This window comes from Gopherus evgoodei, chromosome 5 (genome assembly GCF_007399415.2).
Source record: "Gopherus evgoodei ecotype Sinaloan lineage chromosome 5, rGopEvg1_v1.p, whole genome shotgun sequence".
Classification (NCBI taxonomy): Eukaryota; Metazoa; Chordata; order Testudines; family Testudinidae; genus Gopherus; species Gopherus evgoodei.
The window spans coordinates 121052662-121073164 of record NC_044326.1 but is presented as its reverse complement, the minus strand read 5'-3'; the positions used below and the strand labels follow the sequence as shown (position 1 = coordinate 121073164).

Genomic DNA, 20503 nt, shown 5'->3' with positions numbered 1-20503 from the left:
GCCTTTAAATTGTAAAACTTGTCAAGTCAGCATGAAAGAGGAATGTTTGTTTGTTTTTTCCAGGGGCAATTTTTGATGAATCTGCCAAAAAGGATGAGGAGGTGTTTCGTATGGCAGTTGCTGACCTCAACCAGAATGATGAAATCTTACAGACAGAGAAAATCACGTGTTCTGTGACATTTGTGGATGGCAACAACCCATTTCAGGCCGTTCAAGAAGGTAAGATATCTAAATTGAAAATTTTCTGGTATTGTTTCCATGTGGATATAAAAGCCTATATACAAAGTGCCTTAATAGTCAATTGTAGTGTGTCCACTTCCAGCCTTTCTGCAGAACTTGTTGGATGCTAGTATTTCTGTGTTGGGTGCTTTTCTTTTTTAAAAGGAATGATACTGTACAATAGCATTGCATGGAAATTCACTTTGAATAGCAATAATACTGATATGGTTTTCTGTAAAATAACTGAATGTGGAATCTGGAAAACTTACTGTGATATGAAGCATCAGATCTTGGTTTGAGTCATATTTGTTAGCAGGATTTCTTGGAGAGAAGGTAGAGAGTAGTTTGGCACAGTGTATCTCACATATCTCCTCTTGAGTTGTGCTAGATGAGCTAGTGTACAGCCAAGCGAAAGCTCCTTCTTTCATGACCTCTTAATACTGCCCGTTGATTTTATTTCACTCAAATACTTTTACCTACTCAGTAATAAAAACATAAGTTGTTTTGAGGATAACCTCTTGAGGCTTTGTAGACTAAGGTTAGCTATTTTATACAAAACTTTGGAGATACTTTCTTGACTTGAAGGTTGACTTGTGTGAAATATAATAAACATCTGCCATTCTTTGTTGGTCTCATATGGTTAAATAAAAAAATATGTGTTGCCAGTAGGCTAAGATGACACACACAGTTGGTACCAGACTTAAATATTTTCAAGTCTTTTGGAACAGGATTAATAAATCATTGCTGTGACCGAAAATGTTGGCTGATAAGGCACCTATGTGAAGAGCTTCTAACTATAAACTTGTATTTCATGAGCATTTATTTCTTATGTCAGAGCAAGAATGCAGAGCGTATGTCGAAATGCAGAGTGTATGTTTATTGTAGAGCGACTCTTAATTATATAATTCAAAAAAGAGTTTATTTAGTAAATATACCCTTGCTGTATATTATATTTACACTACTGCGTATGCTAGGAAAAATACAATTTAGCAGTACAAGTATAAATGTAATTTACCACGTAATTTTTTTTTGTTTTGAAGACAGAAATGAATGCATGTTGATTTTCTATATTCTTGTTAGTTGCTGTATAGTAACAGAGGAAGTACTGCATGTGTAATTTGCTATGTACAGTAGTTAATTTGCCAACAATTAATCCACTACTGGTACTGCTTCTATTAAAATTAGTGGCAAAACTTCCATTGACTTCAATGGGTAAAATCAAGATCATGTCAGTAAAAGATTACTGGTATTACCTGATTTTTTTGACCAGCAACCTTTCTAAAATTCAGCAATTTGGCATTTTACTACATTTTGCAGGGAGTGATCAGAACCCACATAGGTAGCAGTATTAGGATGTAATGCTGTGAACAAGACTGAGCTATTATATTTTGAAAATAGTGTGGATTAAGATCTGAGAAAAAACTGAAAGGTGCGTTCAAATTCAGCTTAGTGTGAGGAGGTCAGCTTTTTCCAGGTCACTGTTGCGTTTACATTGTCAGCATGTAAACTGTGCTGTCATAGGTTCAGGATGGGTACAACTAGTTGATGATGCTTACTTATATCTGACAATAAACACCATCAATCATAACATCAGGATGACAGATTTCATGGAAATATTTTTTTAAGCTCTGTGACTGTTGAAGAGCTGCTTAAACTCTTACATTTAAAAAGCATGAATGCCTAAAAGTTGTATGTGTCAAAATAAACAGTTAATTATTTATGGTTTGATGCTGAATTGCTCACTTCCGTGCAGCAATTGTGTTTTTCACTCTTGGAAAATGTCTCTGTTTTAAATTTGAAATCTGAGTGGAATAGATGTGAACTAAAATGAAATAATCTTTAAGTAATCATGTGGGTGGGATAATGTCTAACATGGAGATCATTCTCAAGAAAACATTTGCTAACAAGAAACCTATTTTCTGTAGATTTGTGATTGGAAAGAGCCAAACAGAAAGGTCTATTCTGCTAACAGAGCCTCATTTATCTATAATTGTTGGACTTAAACTGTCCATATTTTGTTTGTTGGGTTCTAGTAACTGTGTGGTGGGTGGGGCGGGGCGGGAGACAAGGGTTAATGGTCGTTTGTAGCTCTGTGAACATTTTTCAAGTTCCATTCCTTCAGTATCAATAGTACTAGAAACCTGCCTGAGCTACCAATCTACGATTCTTTTATTAACTCAAGGTTAAATCATATTGAACAATTGATGCATCTCCACTTAACTAGTTTGAATAGCACATCATCACTTTACTAAAGGCTTTCTCTGCATCTAGTCTATCTGACTTGCCTTTCCCACATATACATCCTTCTCTTGCCCAGTTCTTAATAGAAATTTCTTCCACCATGCTCAGTGTACAGATAGGACCTCTTGCCACATCGTTCATGAGTCTTTCCTTTGAAGAAAGTCTGAGACTACACTGACAGTAAAATGTACGCAGATAATCCGTGTGTGTGTGTGTATGATAGCATTTTGGACTTGATATATATCTATGTATATTTTGTGTTTACAGTGCTGCTGTATCTGCTTGTAAAAACCACAGCAGATCTGCTCAGAAGTCTGGCTTTGGTGTCTGTGGGGTTTGAGCTTAGTTTTTCCTTCTGTTCCACCAGTTTTACACCAATGTGACTCCTTTCTAGTTGTTACATCAGATTCACATCAGTGTTAGTTTCACAGAGTGGGAATCTGGGCTCCCTGCATTTTCTGGTTTTAATGAACCCCAAAGCAATGCTAAGTTCAATTCCCTGAAGTTTGCCTTGGTTTGGTTAATGAGACGCTTTCTCATGCTTTTGACGACTTTGAGTTAGAATGTAAAAGCTGCAAGGATTACAGCCTTTGTATTCATGTTCTGTAAATTGCCATACATGTTGATAACCCTAGGTCCATAATAACCTTCAGTTGACCCTGTTTTGCTCAAGACATGGCCCTAGGTTCATTAAAATAGTGAATCTTCTTAGCAGATTCGGGGTTTGGAATAAAACATGACTGGGTTAAAGCTCTGACAAAACAAAACACTCTTATGCAGGAAAAATTGACAAATGTCTCTTGCATTTCTGCGACTCACTGATGGACAGCATGTAATATTTCTAATTAGCATGACACTCATAACTAATGTGCACATCAGCTCAGATGTTTTACATCTAGCTTTATAGACAAAGCTTATTTATTTCAGACTCTACGTTTGTACTGTACCAAATAGTCATCCTTTGAATATGCTTTCTTATATTATTATGATGCTCTGAGACTCCTTCCATTTGTATCTTAGGTTGTCTTATTAAAAGTTCTGATGATATTGCACTGCAAAGCTGAGTGGTTTTATCCCAGATGAACTGTGAGTGAGTTGCCTTCTACCAATGGTCCAAAGGAGGTGCCCTCAGGTACAATACACATGTATTATAGATCATTGAAATATGAAATGAAATTGGTTTTATTAAAATTAAGGAAAGGTTCTCACTTTGATGTAAATTCTAATGTAGGGACACAATAGTTACAATGGATTGTCTCAGTGAGGGCAGTCCCACAGTGAGATTGAATCTCCGTATGTAAAATTATCAAGATAGACTGCAGTTTGAATAAGCATTCCTAACTAAACGTCTGTAAGTGTGTCATCATAATGTTTGTTCCGGATATACAGTTCTGAGAAACACAACATTGGTATGTTGTTATCCTCTGTCTATTTTACAGACAGTAGTAAACTAAGGGTATGTCTACACTATGAAATTAGGTCGAATTTGTAGAAGTCTTTCTTTAGAAATCATTTTTATACAGTCAATTGTGTGTCTCGACACAAAATGCTCTAAGTGCATTAAGTCGGTGGACTGCGTCCATAGTACCGAGGCTAGCGTCGACTTCAGGGCCATTGCAGCGTGGGTAGCTGTGAGTAACTATCCTGCAGTCTCCGCTGCCCATTGGGATTCTGGGTTGAGATCCCAATGTGTGTCATGGGTGGTTCTGGGTACATGTTGTTAGGGCCCCCTCTCCCTCCCTCCCTCCCTCCCTCCGTGAAAACAACGGCAGACAATTGTTTTGCGACTTTTTTCCTGGGTTACCTGAGCAGACGCTATACTACGGCAAGCATGGAGCCCACCCAGCTCACCGTATGTCTCCTGGGTGCTGGCAGACGTGGGACTGCATTGCTACATAGCAACAGCTCATTGACTTTTGGCAGCAGACGGTGCATTATGAGTGGTAGCCATTGTCATTGTATTCCTGGATGCTCTTTTAGCCGACCTCGCTGAGAATGGTCAGGGGTGCCTGAGCAGACATGAGAGTGACTCAGCCAGGTCATTCTCATCTTCTGCCAAGCACCCAGGAGATGACGATGGCTAGCACTCGTACTGCACATCTTCTGGCGACCAGCCAGGAGATGACGATGGCTAGGAATTGTAATGCAGCATCTTCTGTCGAGCACCCAGGAGATGATGATGGCTTGCAGTCATACTGCTCTGTCTGCTGCCAGCCTAAGATGTAAAAGATAGATGGATCAAAACAAGAAATTGACCTGATTTGTTTTGTGAAATCAAAAGCCTGCTAAACCCAGGGGTTTGAGTTCAATCCTTGAGGGGGCCATTCTATGTGACAGTCGTTTGTGTTTCTCCTTGATTCAAAGCCACCCCTTTTGTGGATTTTAATTCCCTGTAAGCCATGTTGTCAGTTGCCCCTCCCTCCATCAGAGTAACAGCAGACAATTGTTTCGCGCAAAACCAGGCGAAAAGATGACAGCAGTGTGGTGACCAGAGGGACATGGTCATAGACTTCTCACAAAGTACGGGCCAGGCAATGTGCCCTGGCAACGTGCACATCATGCTGATGAGCTCTGCAAACACGCTGGCCAAACAGGAAATGAAATTCAAAAGTTTGCGGACCTTTTCCTGTCTACCCGGCCAGTGCATCTGAGCTGAGAGTGCTGTCCAGAGTGGTCACAATAGAGCACTCTGGGATAGCTCCCGGAGGCCACTCCCGTCGAATTGGCTCCACACTATCCCAAATTCGACCCGGCAAGGCCAATTTCTGCACTAATCCCCTCGTCAGAGGTGGAGTAAAGAAATCTATTTAAAGAGCCCTTTAAGTTTAAAAAAAGAAAAAAAGGGAGCTTCCTTGTGTGGACGGGTCCAGACTTAAATCAAGGTACGCTGCTAAATTCGACCTAAAGTCGTAATGTAGACCAGGCCTATGATGATCATCTCTCCTTGATTATGATTGCTGAAGTATGTTGTGTTCATGAGGAGGCCAGAAAGAATAATGCATATGACCTTTTTATGCTGTGGCACCACACCTATTATTGCCTCTGTAGCAACAGGGCAAGAGAGTATGGCTCTCCAGTCCTCTCGTGATGGAAACCTCACATTTTAAGCATTGTCAAACACAATGAATTGAGACACCAGATTGCTGATGGTATAAATAGGTTCCCTTCCTGTGAGACTTTGGTTCATGGTGATATTTCTTCATTGTATTTACACTAGATGTGGGGTAGGACTTTAAAAGGAGCTGAGTTCTAAAGTGCACTTAAGAGTGAATTTTTCTGAAAACCGACAAAGTTCTAAACTTTTTGAAAATGGATTTTTTCCTCAAATGGTCACTTGCTCAAAGTACAAGTAAACAAATGTATGTTCTTACCTCTCAGGAATCAATCTCGGCTGTGCTTTTAATTTTATTTCTCTTGCTTACAATACTCTTTCCCTGTCTCTCCACCTCCCCCTTCAAAAAGCTCCCAGATTTTTCCCTATTAGAGTTATCTCTCCCCATCATTCTACATGACTACAGCAGTGTCGTTCACTCAAGAGTGCAATGTATAAGACCATACACATTTATCTGGGTTTTTAGCTGGAGTGTCATCGACAGAGACAATTTCATACGGTTCTGTTGATGTTGCTATTGGTATTCAATATCTTCCTTCGTACCTGGCTTCATACTGATTAGGCTCGTCACTAACCATTTCTTTATCTCCTTTGTCTCTTGTATGTTTTTCCTGAATCATATCTGTGGAACTTATGTTTATTCCCATTTAAGGGAAATTCTGTCGTCTCCACTTCTGGAGATTCCTCCTTGTTGTTCCAGGGGAGATTCAGGAATTATTGCCCACCAAACTTCCCCACCTGGAGAAAGAGTGGGGGAGGTTGGCATTCTTCATCAGAAGATCTCTCGGGATGCCCAAAGAGTATAGCTGGTTAAAATTTCAATCACTGGACTGAACCTTTTTTTCTGACAAATTCCCTTTTTCGGAAAAGGAAATTTTCTGTGAGACGGTTTCACTTTTGCCCCTGCCTCAATTTTTCCATTGGAAAAAATGAAGTGATGGTTATCTGCTTGGAAAGCTTTTGTCAATTTCAGTTTCTGCCAGTGAAAGTGACATGAGCTTTCCTGGGGGGTTGCCAGGCAGAGGGCCCTGGTGCTCTGCCTCTCTGCTCCTCTCCTAGCTCTAGCACCGCAAATCAGAGCCCAGGGTGCTCTGCCTCTCCAAATTCCAGATCTGCAGGGGTAGGCTGAGCAGCCCGGCTCATTCTCAGGCAGTCAGGCTTGAAAGGCTTTTGGCAATTTGACAAGTAAAAATGACAAGAGCTTTCATGGCAGGCATCCAGGAAAATGAAAAATTCCATGTTGGTTCTCCTGAAATAAACATTTTCAGAGGAACAACTTTCCATGAAAATTCTGTGTTTGGTGTGTGGTCCCAGTTTTGGGATGAAAATGTTCTTCAAACCACATGTTTTTTTCACAGAAAGGCATTCACATTTTTCAGCTGTGTCTATCTGATATGCTTGTCCCATTTCCCCTAGCTTGTCCCATTTTCCCTTAGAATCACAGTGTCCCATTTTCCCTAGCATCACAGTGTCCATACTGCCATTCCCACCTGTATATTAGCAGTCAATGCGCAGGCTCTGCAGCCATTCATGTTCATTGACGTGTCATTAATAGCTGATTGGCTGTCTGAACAGCCAGGCTCAGCAGGGCCCACTTCAAAAACCCGTGAAGTCCAAACCACTCAGAGCTCTAGCATTTTGAATCTAATGCTATTTAAAAAAAAAAATCCAACACTTCTGCCTTCATCAAACCTTCCAGAAGTTCCAGCTGAAACATAAATTTGAGTGTAGCGTTTTCCCAGTTTTTATTAACCTGAACGTTTCCTCTAGATCCTCACTTGCAACTAAGCATCATAGACAGTGAATAGTGTGAGAAACCACCAGACGAAACTCATCTTTTCTTATGTCTTCTAATTCTTATCTTTTTCCACTCTCTCATACTCTTAAAGTTTAATATCATTTAAGGGTGAGAAGCCTGCTGACGATTGTGGAGAAGATCCTATTATCTTCCTGGAATTTGAGTCATGTCTATAGGCCTCGATGCTTCACTCGTATACACATTAAACACATTCAAGTAGTGCATTGCTCCATAACTAGACCCACTGAATAAGCGTAGCAAAATCAGGCCCACAGTGAATGTCAAAGCAGTATACTTGAATATATCTTGTAGTTTTGGATGGATATAAATTTATTTTTTCATATGATACAATAATGTTCTACCTACACATTTCACTTAAGCAACAGCTTGCTAAAAAAAAGCTCTACATAGTGGTAAATTGCAAGCTTTTTTAAACAAGATTGTATTCTTTTAATTAGGCTTCTTTTGTAAAATTGTATAGGAGTGTATAGACCAGGGGTTGGCAACCTTTCAGAAGTGGTGTGCCGAGTCTTCATTTATTCACTCTATTTAAGGTTTCGCATGCCATTAATACATTTTAACATTTTTAGAAGGTCTCTTTCTATAAGTCTATAATATATAACTAAACTATTGTCGTATGTAAAGTAAATAAGGTTTTTAAAATGTTTAAGAAGTTTCATTTAAAATTACATTAAAATGCAAAGCCTTCCAGACTGTTGACCAGAACCTAGGCAGTGTGAGTGCCACTGAAAATCAGCTCGCATGCCACCTTCGGCATGCATGGCATAGGTTGCCTACCCCTGGTATAGACTCTCCTTCTGTAAGCTGTATAACAAACTACTGCATTGCTAGCAGGTTTGATTTAGGATGCTTAAAATCCAATTTGACAAACATTAGTGATACTAAAACCCTATGCATACGGATTTTGAAAATTAAAAATGTTTCAGGTTAGTCACCAGAATACATATACAGACACCAACTCAAGCCTTCATAATGTTTTTCGAAAGCTGCTTATGGTCAGTGAAGTAAATAAGGTATTGAGTCATAACTAAATGTGTTTCAGCTGTAGAGTAGCAGAGGTTTGTAGGGCAGCAATATATGTGAAGGTCACATATAGGTTTTTATTCTAGGAAGTTTTATAGTTAGAAATTATGACCTGATGGATACATTTGCTCTGGCATTTTGGGGCTAGATGGAATGTGATAAGAGTGTTTCTTCTGTGTTTCTCTGATTAAATCCACAAATTTCACGGGGTGTTAACTCTTCTGTCAGTTGCACTGAGTGCTCAAACTTCTCAGCTTTGCTAGTGCTGTTTATTAACTGGTGTATTTTCAGTTTGAGTTCAAACCTTTATGAGATTGCATTTGTTCATTGCCCTTCAATTTCATTCCAGGTTTGCCGACTTCTATTACCAAAAACAGTATTGTGATGCAAAATGATGTGTTAATATTGAAGAAAAAATCCAGTTTCTCTGCAGAATTTTAAAACAGAGAAGAGCTTGAGAGGAAAAATGTATTTGAATTGAAAAAAACAAACAAAAACCGCCCTATTCCAAAGGCAGATGCTAATGGAAATATTTGCAATTGCTGGTGATGCGTGTGATTTGCAGTAATACTTCAGGAACTATGAGCTTAATTCTGTCTTGGATTACTTACACCATATAGGCATAATGTTGTTGCCTGTCCTGACAATCAGACAAGAAATAACCACAAACAAAGATCAAATTAGAGCAGCACTGAGGGTTGATTTATTGGCATCCCTTACTTGTGCAACTATACTCTCATACACAACACATTCATGTTGGCAGGCTGCAGATGCAGATGCTGGTTTCAGTTTCACAAGTGGCTGAGGTGATGAGGCGACTGCTGCCCAGAGATCGACCTCTAGGTGACCAGAGTCCCCAAAGTCCCGTCAGATCTGCAGGAGGGTTCTACTGCTGTTGGTCCGGTCCCGAGTTTAGCATGCTGTTACATTTCCTTGTTGGTATCCCACCTGGCCGCCAGTCTTGAGATTCACCAAGACAATACCATGGTTCCATAAAAGGCTATATTTGCTTCTTTGTTTTGCCATTGGCCATCACTCATTTACACTGTCTCTCATTCCTTACATTAATTGCATGAATACAATTGGTAATATAGAGCAATGCAGCTTTAAGCAAGCATCTAACATCACTGGGGAACTTCTGCAGTTTGTGGCTTTGTAACAGGAAACTGTGCAGACTGCACTCGAAAGAGCAAATGACGGGGGTGAGGGGCTGCATCTGGCTACAAATATAAGGGGAAGTAGACAGGCATTTCTTCCCTGCTCCAAATTTCAGCTGGTGTGACCATAGTGCTACTTCCAGTCTTTCACTTGATTTCAGTATTGCAAACTTCAGCTATTCACAAATCATGAGTTATCCTGCCCCAAACCATGAAATCTTCAAAGATAATTACATGTTGGTTGCTTTTTATTTGTCTTATGAGCCTCTAGGGTTCATGTGTTCAAGTTTTTCTGTCATCTTTCAATCATGAAAGCTAGAAACTTTCATTTCTCAAATTAAAGTTGAGATTCTCACATAATCAGAGGACTCCAAGAGCTGGGGCTTTAAGAAAAATCAGATATTGTGGGACTCACAATAAAATCATTACAGTTTGCAAAACTGCGGCTTAGTGGATAAGGTGACCATCGCTTGCCCATAAACAGATTTTGGGGAACCTGAAGTGCACTGAAAACCAGTAAAAGTTGATGATGAAATTTTATTTTGAAAGTGGCCTCACAACTATGAGATGGTTGTAGGACCCGTGATTTCAGCTCTCTCCCGATTTCCTTGAACCTGTCCATTTTTAGAGTGGATGTTCACCTCTAGTTTCCATTTTTTATCTGTAGTTATATCTTCTTTAATTACAGCACTAGAGATTGCTTTTAAATTTTTCATTTTTCATTTCATAGTTTCATTATCTTGAGTAACAGTGTGCAACTTGTCTCCTGGGAAGTTTCTGTGGTAGCTTTATACTTGTACTGATCTTAATGCATCTATTTTATTTTAAGCTTTTAAAGGTGCATAAAGTAAAATCTTCATGGGTGCCCCATTCCATCAAAGGTGCTTTTCCTGAGATGGTGCTCATTAAACACCAGAAAAAGGAACTAACCTGGGAGACTCCCATCAATAAATCCCATACCTGACCTGAAAATCTTGTCAGAAGGATGTTGGTGCTGCTGGGGGTCATATCCCTGGAACATGCTTTCTAAAGAGTTCATCATGACTTTGGTCCAACCAAAGAGACTCCTCAGTGCATAATCAGACATGACTTCGGGGTCTTTAGTTATCGTGTGGATATTCACATGGAGCAGACACAGTCAAAATGAATAGTTTATGTAATTCACTGTTACATCTCTGTGCTCTGATATGAAGAGCATGCAACAACTTGGGAAACAATACTAGGTATTCCAGAGGCCCCTTCTTAGGGGTTATGTCTGTCTCTCAAGAGGCCAGGAAATGAATAAAGACATAAAGAGACAATTGCATTCTGCCACAATAATTGCATTCTACCACAGTGTTGAAGTGATGTAGCTTGTAAAAGGAGCTAGAAGTGCTACCATTGGGGAAACCTCACAAAAATGTCAACAGTTGTGAGTTGCTTTATGCAGCCACTTTTTTTTTCCAATTTAATCTTTCCCTGACTTATCAATAACTCAGCAATAGCCAATGGGATTTTGTTTAAAATGGGTGTGCTAAATTTCGAAAATTTAGCTCAGCATTAATTTTTACAGCCATGTTTTAAACTAGCCCCTCATCCCCCCCGCCTCACCTCAAAATAGAGGACAGCAATTTTTATAGGGCTGACAGTGTCTCTTTCCCCAGATTGCCACCTTACTTTATGGGCTTTATGAAACTGGCTATTAGCCTCTGCAATAGACTTCAGATAAGTGTTTCTAGAAGATGGTTCTAAACAAAAGCTGTTGAATCAGGATTTTTTTTTAAACTGTGATGGTCTCCTAAACTGATGTACAGAGAGCATCTTTGAGTTCCTTTAGAAATACAGATTCTCAAGCAAAAACTACTTTTGCTTTTTATATACTGCGGTGACCAAACTTTTCTGAATCCATATCAACTCTGACTTCACGAGTGCTCAAGAAACATTTTCTCATATTACATGGTGCAGTTGAATTTATTGTTACATATTGGTCATGGTTTTAAGAGTGCTGTGCAAATTGAGACATACTTAAATAATATTACTATAATTAAAGATTTAAGGCATCTATGCCAGCAAGCTTTTGGGTACCTTAGCAAACATAAAACTAGAGATTTAGCAGATGCAGATTTAGCCAGCACTCCAGGGGTTTCCCCCAAAGTATTCTCCTTAAATGAATAAGCACCCCAACCAGATTTTTTTTTCTTGAAGTACTCTCCACAGAAATCATAGGTCAATCATAACAGACAATCAACAGCCAACCAGTGATGTATATTCATAGACAGGCCTAAGAACGTAATAGTTGACACCACCCTCATGGCAGCTACTAACTGATTAGGCAATGTATTCAATGATCATATCCTGGTGTTTGGAGGTACTCTCACCAGGTTGGAACCTGTTAGATCAAAGTAATGTTGATGGGAGTTGGTTCATATCAAGTCAACGTTGTTTAGGGGGAAGTCATTGGCCTCCATAAATATACCTGACAATCTATTTGTGAGGTGCCTACCTTACTGGTGTGCTGATCTCTGTTTGGGGCCCCGAGACACTACTGTAATGCCAATATAAACCATTATTTTATTGCGTGCGCGCACACACACAATGTATACGTCATAGAGCACAATGATGCTATACAGGTTAGTTTAGCTAATGATGAATTTCTCTGGAGATTGTCTGTTGTGAATTATGAATTTTGTTCCCTTAGGTGTGGAAATTAATTGTATTTTAGCCATATTCCCTATTAAGTATTCCTCGTATACTATACCATACCATACTAGAGAATTCTTTCATAAATTGATATTTAGTAAAAACTTACTTGTTCCACAGAGTTGTTGCAAGGACGTATCTGGAAAGGAGTCAGTGTTTTATTAAAATGCTAATCATATTAGAAGTTTCCAACCTTGCACATCTATTTTTTAAAGAAATTTCTACTATAAAAGTCCAATGTAAATTTTACAGTTAGTGTCAGTGTGACTTTAGCTTTTGTGATTACTACACCATTTTAAACCTGTTTTCCTCAAAGAAATAAAAATCATTTTGAAATTTTGGTTTTGTAGAAGAAAATAGCATTGTGGAAGATTGAACAATAGCATGGTTGGTTATGGCTCCTGAGTGGAACATAGAGGGAATTGTGGTAGGTACTGTATGCCATAAGTGAAAAGTATGATTTGCGCATAGTTCACTTGGGGCTTGATCTGGACCAGGGACTCATTTGAAGCAATCCACTTGTCAATTTTCAATCCACTTCCTTCTAAATAGGTCAAAATAAACCAATCTCTATAATCTCCTCCAGGTAGAGTGTACCTGTTGCTTCCATTTTTGGCAACTAACTACGATACTTCCAACACCCTTGAGTCACTAAGCAAATGCCTGTAGATGGATACCAAAATTTACAGAACACTGTATGTAAAATACATGGATGCATGCCTGGAGGGCAAATATGACTTAGTAATTTTTTAAAATTTATTTTAAATATTTTAAGGCTTTTGCCCATGAAGAGGTCTATTCAGGAGCACAAATAAGCATATGATTAACTTTACAGCATATGTTTAAGTCCCACTGACTTTGTGAATAGCCACAAAATGTCTGCAGAATCTATCACAAGACCATTTATTTATTTGGATATTTATATAATTGGATGAGGGCACCAGTATACATGAATGGGACCTAACTACGTGCTGAAAGGCTTTCTCCTGAATCAAGACCTTACACTGCAGCTGGAAGGTGTATTTCCCAGAGCAGGAGTATGGGTGGCTGCTTGGGTTAGCAACCCAAGTACAATTCCATCGAGCCCCTGAATCCATGCTCAGGCACCTAGCCCATGGTGCCATGGGCACTCTATTTTTAGCATGCTAGCTCAAGTATGTCTACCTGTGCTGGGATTTACACCTACTAGCTGCAGTGTAGACCTATATTTAGAATCTGTACCAACAGCTAGCTTAATGCCAATTTAACCCTTTTCCCCCTGCTTTAGAATACTGTATGTAAACTCATTAAGTAGAAGCTCCTGGATCTTATCTTACAATTATGTGCGTCAGGAAGGAGCTGATGGCTGTATAGCTTCTTTGCTACAGAGGTGTATGAAATAGGGAAAGTGTCTTAACAGTGTATTCTCTTCTCTGTTCCTGTGGAACATTTACCCTAAAACAGGGTTAGTCCTTGAGAGAGCCTGCAGAGTTTCTACCGACACATGAAGCCATTTACTGAACCTTTATATAACTACGTGAGGGCTCCAATATAATGTAACTTGGATGGCTGAGGTATTGTGGAAAGTAATTTTTACCTTACCATTTGCCGTCCCAGAAAGACTTAATTCTTCTCTAGTCACCAGCAAAGGGTAACTAAATAGTAAGCAATGAAATACATTAAACATCCACATGGTCCTATGCTTATCATTTGCATGCAAATCTACTTCACAGCATTTACAGCTTAAACTTTTTAATGAATAATATAGATGAATGCACACTGATCAGTGTAATGGTTTTCAATATTTTAGTAAGGTAGTCTTAACTAAATACACTGAAATGAGAGCGGAAAAAAGGAAGAATATGGCTATAGACCAGGAAACAGGCAAATTGACACTTGGCTGTCATCTTTTCCCAAAATTTTCTACCCCTCCTTTATCATCGTCTTCATCCTATTTCTTTGTAATTGCATCTAGGACGTGAGGATTTATTGCGTGCTGAGCCAGATTCTATACTTGTATGTGCAACATCCATTGTTAGGAGTTGAGTATGTCTCTCAGAGGACAGAACTTAGCCTTTTGTATGGGTCTAAATACACTTGATACAGCACAAGACAAATTAATATCCTGTCTATCTTCGTGTGGTAGAACATCACCACTGATGGCCTGAATTTTAGAGGAGAATGGACTTCCAAGTGTCGATTCAACAAAACACACATACTTAAGTCGATTGGTATTCTCCAAAGCCTCCAGAAACATGCTTATGCCCCATTGACTGATTGCTTCTCTAAATCGCCGTAAAGACTACTTTAAAGTAGAGAACAGGTTTAAGTGCTTTGCTGAATTGGGGCCTTTACCATATTAATTCACAAATAGGGCAGTAGATCTTTGAACGCTATCATCTTATCTTTCTCTTTGTATCTTTTGTTGTGGCACATGTGAAAAGAATTTCTCTGAGAAAGGAGGTATCAGTAGGAATTTGAAAGATAATATACAGAATTATATTGATTTATAGCAATTCTGTAATATGCTAAAACATAACATTTTCATAACTTTCATTATTGGGACAATTAGCAAATTTTAAAAGTCCCTAAACATCAATAGAAGCTATTGCTTTTAAAACACTTTTTGGCTGGTGGTGATATGCCATCCACTGCTTAAACTAATAGTACATTAATACACACTGTGGCGGAGCTCTGACTTTGCTCCCGTGGGTCCTGTGCTTCTAGGCGGTTTGTGCTAGCCTCAGTGGCTCACTGTGACCCTCCACGTAGCCCTTCTCTCTCTCTAGAGCCAGGGTTACAATCTACTGAGCCCTTTTCATCATAGGCCAGCAAGGAGGTTGATGAGAGAACTCCCACAGTCACTGTTTAGCCTCCTGTCCTGACAGGGGCCTGACTTCCCCTCCCAGGAGATGTTCCTATAGTGGTGGGTTGGGGGGAACCTGGGCCTGCCCTCTCCTCTGGGTTCCGGCCCAGACCCTAATGGTAGCAGCTGTTGGCAGCCAACCTTTCACTGCCAGAGTTGCTACATTTCCCTGGGCCACTTCCTCACAGCTCTCCTGCTTCTCCCTTCTTCACCCTTACCTTAGGGCTCCCTTAACGATGGTTTGAGGGTGTCTTCAGTAACCAGCCCTTCAGCTGCACTTCCTCTCTTCTGACTCCCTGGCTCTTCTCTGCCTGACTGGAATGAGCTCTTTTTCTAGTATCAGCAGGGCCTTACTTAGAGTCAGGTGGTCACATTAACTTAATGGCCTCACCTGACTCTTTGCAGGTTAATTAGAGTCAGGTGTTCTCGTTATCCTGGAGCAGCCCCTGGTCTGGTCAGTCAGGGAACAGAAAACTGTTAATCCAGTGGCCAGTATATCTGCCTTCTGCTAGTCTTCTGTACCCAGCTGGCCTGGGTCTATCACATATCCCTCCCCGCTGCTCAACATCAAGGGCTTGGGCAGCTTGGGACGCTGGACAGTGTACGCGTGATAAGCCATCGGCATTGCCATGGCGACTCCCTGCTCTGTGCTCTATGCAGAACTGGAAAGGTTGGAGGGATAAGAGCCACCTGGTCACCTTGTGTTCTTTTCCTTGTTCTGTTGCATCCATTGAAGAGGGGCATGGTTGGTCACGAGGACAAATCTGCGCCCGAGCAAGTAGTAGCACAATGCTTCCATGGCCCATTTTACGGCTAGGCACTCTCTCTCTACTACTCCATATTTTTTTCCCTTCGAAGGACTTTCCTACTGAGGTAGAGAACTGGGTGTTCCTCCTCCCCAACCATCTGCGACAGGACTGCCCCTAACCCTACCTCGGATGCATCTGTCTGTAGGATAAAGTCCTTGTTGAAATCTGGGGCTATCAATCTGGGGTTACTGCAGAGGGCAGTCTGTAGGTCCGTGAATGCCCTCTCTGCTGCATCGGACCATCTGACTGGATCAGGACCATGGGCCTTCACTAAGTCTGTTAGGGGACTTGCCCTTGTAGTAAAATGGAGGATTGTCATAACCTATTCCCAGATTTGGACCTTAGTGTCCAAAATATGGGGGTTAGCATGAAAACCTCCAAGCTTAGTTACCAGCGTGGACCTGGTAAAGCTGCCACCACCCAAAAAATTAGAGTGTTTTGGGGCACTCTGGTCCTCCCAAAAACCTTCCCTGGGGACCCCAAGACCCAAATTCCTTGAGTCTCACAACAAAGGGGAATAAACCATTTCCCTTCCCTTCTCCCTTCCAGGTGTTCCCTCCCTGGGTTCCTGGAGAGATACACAGAAGCAAGCTCCGTGAATTTAAACAGAGGGACGCCACCCTCCCTGTTTTTAGTCCTGGAAACACAAGTACTTTCCTCTTCACCCAGAGGGAATGCAAAGTCAGGCTAGTAAATCTAACACACACAGATTTCCCCCTGACTTTTTTCTTTCATCAATTTCCTGGTGAGCTACAGACTTAATTCCCTGGAGTTCCCCACTAAAGAAAAACTCCAACAGGTCTTAAAAAGACAGCTTTATGTAAAAAGAAAAAAAAAATACATAAAAATGGTCTCTCTGTATTAAGGTGACAAATACAGGGTCAATTGCTTAAAAGAAATATGAATAAATAGCCTTATTCAAAAAGAATACAATTCAAAACACTCCAGCACTACACACATGTAAATACAAAAAAAACAAACCTATCTTTGTACTTAGAACTTGGAAACAGAAGATTAGAAAAGCAGGAGACAGAAATCCTCTCATAGCCGAGAGAGAGTACAGGCAGAACACTAGAACAAAGAACTCAGACACAAACTTCCCTTCACCCAGATTTGAAAAAGTCTTGTTTCCTGATTGGTCCTCTGGTCAGGTGTTTCAGGTTACTCCTTTCCAGGTGTAGGAGACATTAACCCTTAGCTATCTGTTTATGATAGGGATGAAAAGCGGTAATACCCCACCACCCTTAGAAATGCTCGGACCTGCTTCTTACGACTCCGCCGAGGCCAATTTTGGATGGCCTCTAATTTATTCAGTTGGTGTTTTACCAGACCTTTTCCTACCACATAGCCAAGATATTTGGCCTCCCTGAACCCTACAGCGCACTTAACAGGGTTCGCCGTAAGGCAAGCTCGCCGGAAGGTATCAAGGACCACCCTCACTTTTTCCAAGTGGGTCTCCCAGTTTGGCGTCATCCAAGTAGGCCGCAGAATAACTGGTATGGTGGCATAATAACTTGTTCATGAGGCGTTGAAAGGTAGCTGGAGCCCCATGTAGTCCAAAAGGAAGGACCATATATTGGAAGAGACCCTCTGGTGTAGAAAGTGCTGTCTTTTCCTTTGCATCTTCAGCTAGGGGAATCTGCCAGTACCCCTTTGTCAAGTCTAAGGTTGTCAAGTACCGGGCATTCCCCAGACGGTCCACTAGTTCGTCTATGCGGAGTATAGGGTAGGCATCAAACTGGGAAATCTTGTTTAGTCGACGGAAGTCGTTGCAGAACCTTGTGGTGCCATCAGGTTTGGGCACCAACACTATTGGGCTGGACCACTGACTGTGAGATTCTTCAATGACCCCCATCTCCAGTATTTTCCTGACTTTCGCTTTTATTTCCTCCCTTTTGGCTGCTGGCACCCGGTAGGGCCTCATAGTTACTCTGGCCCCAGGGTTTGTGATGATGTGGTGATATGTCCTGGTTGTGCAACCTGGCTTTGTCAAGAATACATCTTGATATTGGGCAATCATCTCAGTTACCTCTTTTTTCTGGGCTGTCGTTAGATCAGGAGACACCCTCACCTGTTCAGGATTTTTGTTCCCTGGGTGCAGCTCTTCTTGAATCACAGTGCATGCCTCTCGTGCATGCCATGGTTTCAGAAGGTTGACATGATATATCTGTTCTACTTTTCGACGTCCTGGTTGTCGCACCTTGTAATTTACTTTCTCTACAGGTTCAGCTATTTCGTAGAGCCCTTGTCACTGGGCCAACAGCTTACTTTTGGCCGTGGGTACCAGTACTATTACTCGGTCACCGGTTTGAAACTGACTAAGCTTGGCTTGTTGGTCGTAGTAGGTTCTCTGGGCCTCTTGGGCCTTCTCTAGCTGCCCCCTCACTATGGGAGTGACCCGGGCTATCCAGTCCCTTATCAGTATTACATGTTCTATTACATTCTTCCCCTCACTGGGTTCCTCCTCCCAAATTTCCTTGGCTATGTCCAGGATGCCTCGGGGGTTGCGTCCATACAACACCTCAAAGTGGGAGAATCTGGTGGAAGCTTGGGGGACCTCATGGATGGCGAACATGAGGTACGGTAGTAGGTTGTCCCAATCTTTCCCATCCTTGCTTACCACCTTTCTTATCATGGCCTTGAGGGTTTGGTTAAACCTTTCCACCAGACCACCAGTTTGTGGATGGTAAACCGAGGTCCGCAGTGTCTGGACATGGAGCAGGGAACACAAGTCCTTCATCAACTTGGACATGAATGGTGTTCCCTGGTCTGTGAGGATTTCTTTTGGTAGCCCTACCTGGGCAAAGATTGCCACTAATCCTTTGGCAATGCTCTCGGAAGCTGTATTTCTTAAGGGGACAGCTTCTGGGTACCTGGTTGCATAGTCTAGGATGACAAACACATACTGGTGGCCTCGGGTCATTTTCTCTAGCGGCCCCACAAGATCCATGGCAATCCCCTCGAATGGAACTTCGATGATTGGCAGGGGTACCAGAGGAGCTCTTAGATGTGACGAGAGCTGTGCAGTTGACATTCGGGGCAAGAAGCACAGTACCACTGGACGTCTTCATGTACCCCCGGCCAGAAGAACCTGCGTAAGATTCGCACCTGGGTTTTCTCCACTCCCAAATGTCCTCCGAAAAGGTGACTGTGAGCGAGGCTTAATATTGCCTTCTGGTGTTTCCGGGGGACTAGGAGCTGGTGTAACTCTTGCTCCTGCATTTGCACCACCCGGTATAGGAGATTCCTCTTGATCACAAAATAAGGCCCTGGCCCCTGGGCGTTTCCCTCTTTGGGTACCCCATCTATCTCAGCCACCTCCTTCCTGGCGTTCTCGTACCTTGGGTCTTCCACCTGGTCCCGTCCAAAAGTCTCTCTCTCTCTCTGGGCATAACAGCCTGAACTCTGAGGGATATGTCTCTGCCCTCTCGGCTGGCTACATGAGGTTGGGGTTGGAAGTGGTCTGTGACCTCTCCTCTATCTCAGGGCCCTCCCCTTCAGTTGCCCATGTACGTCTGCCTACACAGGCGACCCTCTGTCCTTGTATCAGGATTTGAGTACCCAAGGCCTTGGCCACCCTTCTTTCTCTTTTGGTCTTTCTGCTTTTCCCTGGAACAGGGAATAGCTCCTGTGACATTTCTGCGAAAAATGAGAGGTGACATTCTGCTGCGGAACCCCCCTGAAGTTTGGGGAGCTCCTCTCCCTCCAATTCCTCCGGCGGGAGCAAGTTTCCAACCCTGGGGAAATCTCTATCTATGAGCATGGGGTATGGGAGGTTTGGGACTACCCCTGCTTTCACACAGGTGACATTTCCCTGAATTTCAATTCATACTGGTAGTAGCTAACAGTCCCATGGACACAGGTTACCCCTGTATGCTTGGCCTGGATTAACTGGCTGCGCTTCACTAATTTACCCGAAATCAGGGTGATAGCACTCCCCGAGTCTACGAGTGCCATGGGTTCTATGCCATTCAACTGTACCTGCCTTGTATATTTATGTGGGTTGACTGCGACTACTGCAATATTGAGTAGGCTGCATGGGTTTGCCCCGTTCCCTAGGTTACCACTGCCTTGGCTTTATGGCATTGGGGCACTGGGCAGCTTTGTGCCCCAACTCCCTGCACCCATAACACCTATAATTGCTTTTAGTCACTCCCCTATCACGTGGGTTAGGGGGTTTAGTCCCAGGGTTCCCTCCACTCAGGCCTTCCCCTTCCTTCTGGGTTCCCGACTGATTTTCGACCTCCCTCTTCATCCACCTAGGACTTCCTGGGGGTTTGGCCGCCCAACCCTCCATGGTCTGGGTCAAGTGTTTGCTTCATGAGGGGCCTTCCTTGGGTAGTTGAGTTAATTCCCTGGCTGTCATCCGTCTTTCCACCAATGTGATCGTTTCATCGTAGGTGGATGGATCATTCTGGCAGACGCATTTGCAGAGATCTGGTGGCAATCCCCGCATATAATGGTCCATGACCAAAGTCTCTAAAATCTTCTCCAGTCTGCATGCCTTGGGCCGTAATCACTTCCGAGCAAGGTGTATGAGGTCGAATAGTTGCCATCTTGGAGGTTTGTTCTCCCTGTATTTCCACTTCTGGAACCTCT

The 20503-nt window shown here is 41.9% G+C and overlaps 1 protein-coding gene across 1 annotated transcript in view; it reads left to right on the top strand.

Annotated features, from left to right (window-relative positions):
• The window catches only part of GRID2 (glutamate ionotropic receptor delta type subunit 2), a 1091344-nt gene that overhangs the window by 190318 nt on the left and 880523 nt on the right, over positions 1 to 20503 (top strand). Inside the window, exon 2 of the mRNA XM_030564822.1 lies at positions 64 to 219. Coding sequence (XP_030420682.1) covers positions 64 to 219 — 156 coding nt within the window. The remainder of the gene's footprint in view (positions 1 to 63; positions 220 to 20503) is intronic.